The sequence below is a fragment of the Pterocles gutturalis genome, unplaced genomic scaffold, assembly GCF_000699245.1.
Source record: "Pterocles gutturalis isolate BGI_N339 unplaced genomic scaffold, ASM69924v1 scaffold4152, whole genome shotgun sequence".
NCBI classification, from domain to species: domain Eukaryota; kingdom Metazoa; phylum Chordata; class Aves; order Pterocliformes; family Pteroclidae; genus Pterocles; species Pterocles gutturalis.
The window spans coordinates 5,923-9,707 of NW_010109964.1; the positions used below are offsets into that span (position 1 = coordinate 5,923).

The following is a 3,785-nucleotide window of genomic DNA, read 5'->3' on the forward strand; positions in this document are numbered from 1 at the left end:
GGTTCTCCCAGCTCCCTGTCACTTCTGCCACCTCCCAGCAAGCTCTGGATATACATGCAGGAATTTTGGACTGTCTGAACAGCTCTGGAAGATAAGGAGAGAAAAAAAAATAATCTGGGTTGATGAGTTAGATAAATATCCCGGAGTGCACATCCATGAACCAGCACAGAAATGGACATGGGGAGCTCGGTATCAGGGACTGTGACTTGTATTTAACTTGGATTAACTATTTATTAACTCTTAGTTAATACAAGCGGTGCGCTGTCTCCCTCCCGCTGCTGTACAGCTCTGCGAGTGCTCTCTGCAGCTCCAGGCAGGGTGGAACTGAGCTGGAGGGCAGCGAGGTGAGGAAAGGGGACAGAACAGGCTGGGGGGACGCGCAGGATCGGCGGAACAAGGTGCGGAGCAGCTGGTGCCACTTTGTTTCTGGAGGTCAGCAGGCAACGCATGGGAGCAGCGAGGATGAGACGTGGTGTGGTGAAAACAGGGACAAAGTATGGGTAGAATCAGGCAGAGTCTTGATGGAATAGGTGAAATAAGGTGATAGAAAGAGAAAAACTCCAAAGCTGTGTGTCCAGAAGGCATCAGGTAAATGCCGCAGCTCCTGCCGGAGATTCCTCTTTGCCTTTTCAGCTGGCAGGACCATCCTGGCCCATCTCTTTTTGTGTTACCAAGTTTGTATGTGCCTGTTTTTTCCAAAGCAGCAAAAAAAAACTTTGTGTGTCCAGTATGTTTGCTGCCTGGCAAAGGCAAAGCTGACCTTGACACAAACGCCTGGTTCTCTCTCCTCTTTTAGCAGCGTCGCCCGTAAGCTGAAAAGCTGGCCAGCACAATGGGAAAAAAACAGAACAAGAAGAAAGTGGAAGAGGTCTTAGAGGAAGAAGAGGAGGAGTATGTGGTGGAGAAGGTCCTGGATCGGCGAGTGGTAAAGGGCAAAGTGGAATACCTGCTGAAGTGGAAAGGCTTCTCGGAGTAAGTGCCTCCCTGCCTGCTGCTGCGGGGTGGGTGCTGGGCGGCTCTGGCGTGAGCAGCTCTTTGCCTTTGGCACCCGAAGCCTCTCCGGGCAGGTGGCTCAGGCTCCTTGTGCCTCTCCTCGTTTGTCAAATGGAGCTAACAGGCCAAGGCGAGCTTTGATGATGAAAACTCTGGTTCTAAATGCCTCGAGCTCTAATCAGGGTGATGAGAGCACAGCCTGGGTGACAAAGTCGCGCTTCTGTCTTGTGAACAGGCTGTGCAGTGCCCTGGTGGGGCTTCCACCTCTTTAACCTACCATGGAACAAGCAGACAGATAAAATGAATTGTATTTCTCTCCTGGGAAGGGAAATAACTGCCCTGCCCTCTGGCATCCCTGCCTGGATCAGGGCAGTGTCCTGTTTCTTGGGGTGAGGACACCCGCATCCGGGCTCCTGCTTCTCTCAGCATCTCCTGGTGTCCAGGACTTGTCCTGGCAGGGAAGGCCGCAGTGAGTATGTAACACTGCGCTGTTGTCTTTGATTGCAGTGAAGATAACACATGGGAGCCAGAGGAGAACCTGGACTGCCCAGACCTCATTGCGGAGTTCCTTCAGTCCCAGAAAACCGCACACGAGAGCGAGAAGTCGGAGGGAAGCAAGCGCAAAGCCGAGTCTGACTCGGAGGATAAAGGGGAGGAGAGCAAACCAAAGAAGAAAAAGGAGGAGGTGAGGCAGGGTGGGGTTTTGTGCTCACCCCCTACCCCTGCGTTTGGCCTGGTGCCTCGCAGCTGGAGCAGCCACGCTCCAAAACCTCAAACTGTTCTCCTGCGTGGAGGGGAAATCATTGCACTTCAGTGAGACACAGCTGAAGAGCTTTTGAAAAGCTGTAGCTTTCGGAAGGGGGCATGAGCTGTTGTCTAAGCCAGGTCTCTTCATGAATCCAGACCTAGTTGTAGCACTAAATTGCAAGGCTAGTTCTTGAACCGAAAGGGTGTGGAGCCCTGGCTTCTCTTGAGGAACCGCCCAAGGGGTGAAACAGGAGGCAGGGGGTTGCCTGTTGCCCCTTCAAGAGGGGGAACAAGGTGGAGCAGAGAGCCTCCTGCTCAAGGTGCTCATACCTGCTTTGGAAAAGGGACAGCGAAGAGGCTCTGCAGTCTGGATTTTATCCCAGGAGCTGCTGAATCTTGGCCAGCAGGAGAGTTTGACCAGCAGCACCCTGGGAATCAGCTCCTTGGCGTGCAGCACAAGCAGGGCACTGCGCTGTGCCGCCCAGGCCTGGCAGGAGGTGGTCTCGGTGCCGTGGGCTTACACCTGAGTGACCGTCACAGTCCCCTGCTGGCTTTAGTAACGATAGTCTGAGCATCTGCTGTGCAGAGCCTTTCTGGACGGCCACCAGCGTGTCCTGGTGACCAGCAACAGCTGTGCCTGTCACCCTGCGATGCTACAAGTGGAAACTTGTCTCTTTTCAGTCGGAGAAGCCGCGAGGCTTTGCCCGGGGATTTGAGCCAGAGCGAATCATCGGTGCCACAGATTCCAGCGGGGAGCTCATGTTCCTGATGAAGTGGTGAGTGTGCCTTTGTGTCTGTCACTTCTTCACTTATTCTGTGCCAGAGAGGGAAGGACCTGCACCTGGGGAGTCCCTGCTACCTGGCATGAAATCTCTCGCGATGGCGCTGCCGCCTGAGGTGACCCTCTGCGCTGAGGCTAACGCGGATGTGAAACGAGCAGGTAGGGCCCTCGGGATCGTGCGGCTCTTAAGATGTCCCCCCGCAGCAAGTGGGAGCTTGGGGAGAGAGAGGGGCATGGTGTTACGGTGCGGGCTGCAGATCCGGAAGGCTGCACCCAGAGGAGAGCCGTGACGATGACCGCATCCCCTTCGGCTGTAGTGACACAGGGCTTGTTGCTGGCACAGGTGGGAGCCAAACCAGTCCGGCGTCGGTGTGGGAGCCAGTGGTTTTTGCACCGTCTCAGAAGTACAGAGTGGCTGGAGGCAGGGCCGCAGCTTTGATTCGGTTTCTCTCCCCATCCCTGACGACTCAGAGCTGAACTCAGGCTGGAATTTTTCCTGGGCTCACGTGCTGCTTCTCCCTGCTCCAGAGCCACTCAGAAAGGGGTCGCTTGGATCCCCCGAGCAGCTCAGGGTCTCCGTTTACCTGCCACTTCTTGATTTTTCTCCGGTCTCCACCTCTTCCACCTCCCCTCACAGCCCCCTAACTTACACCTCTGCTCTGGCCTGTAGGAAGAACTCCGACGAGGCCGACCTGGTCCCTGCCAAGGAAGCCAACATCAAGTGTCCCCAGGTGGTCATCTCGTTCTATGAGGAGAGGTTGACATGGCATTCCTACCCCTCAGAGGACGATGACAAGAAAGAGGACAAGAACTACCCCCCCTGGCACCCACTCTGGCCAGCCTTTGTATAAAGATCTGAACTGTGGGTTTGAGCAAGAGGGAGAGAACGCAGCTCTGCTCGCTTGGGAGCGTAGCGATGGCGGGAGAAGATGCCCTTTGAAGAGACCAGTATGGTTTCTGTGCCCTGCAGCTGCTCCACTGCTTTCTGCAGCTTCATGCTGTGTCCAGATTCAAACCAGCCCGGCTTAATTTTGGGAAGGGGGGTAGGGTGGGAGGGAAGGGCAGGGGGGATACTGGGAGGGGTTGGCGGGGAAATCGGGGTGTTTGGTTCAAGGCTGTCGATTTTGCAGCTTGTGGGAGAGGAAGCAAAGCCCCTGCCATGAAGGACTCACTGGTGATGGGTGGGCTGGGGAAAGGGAGTGCAGAGGGATACTGCTTATTCTTCAAAGACCATCTCAGCAACCCACAGCCTTCTTCCCGATAG

General features: G+C 55.2%; 1 protein-coding gene across 1 annotated transcript; it reads left to right on the forward strand.

The window, feature by feature from the left end:
* Positions 1-794: 794 nt before the first annotated feature.
* Positions 795-3,372, forward strand: CBX1 (chromobox homolog 1). Its single transcript, XM_010073140.1, has 4 exons — positions 795-972; positions 1,501-1,678; positions 2,422-2,516; positions 3,192-3,372. The coding sequence occupies exons 1-4, from the start codon at positions 833-835 to the stop codon at positions 3,370-3,372; spliced, it is 594 nt and encodes a 197-aa protein (XP_010071442.1). The 5' UTR covers positions 795-832.
* The last annotated feature ends 413 nt before the right edge of the window (positions 3,373-3,785 follow it).

What these genes read in the sequence shown, in the direction of transcription:
- CBX1 (XM_010073140.1), top strand. Translation starts at nt 833, where the DNA reads ATGGGAAAAAAACAGAACAAGAAGAAAGTGGAAGAGGTCTTAGAGGAA. An exon ending in AAGTGGAAAGGCTTCTCGGA is followed by an intron (nt 973 to 1,500) that starts GTAAGTGCCTCC and finishes CTTTGATTGCAG; the next exon opens with TGAAGATAACACATGGGAGC. An exon ending in CAAAGAAGAAAAAGGAGGAG is followed by an intron (nt 1,679 to 2,421) that starts GTGAGGCAGGGT and finishes GTCTCTTTTCAG; the next exon opens with TCGGAGAAGCCGCGAGGCTT.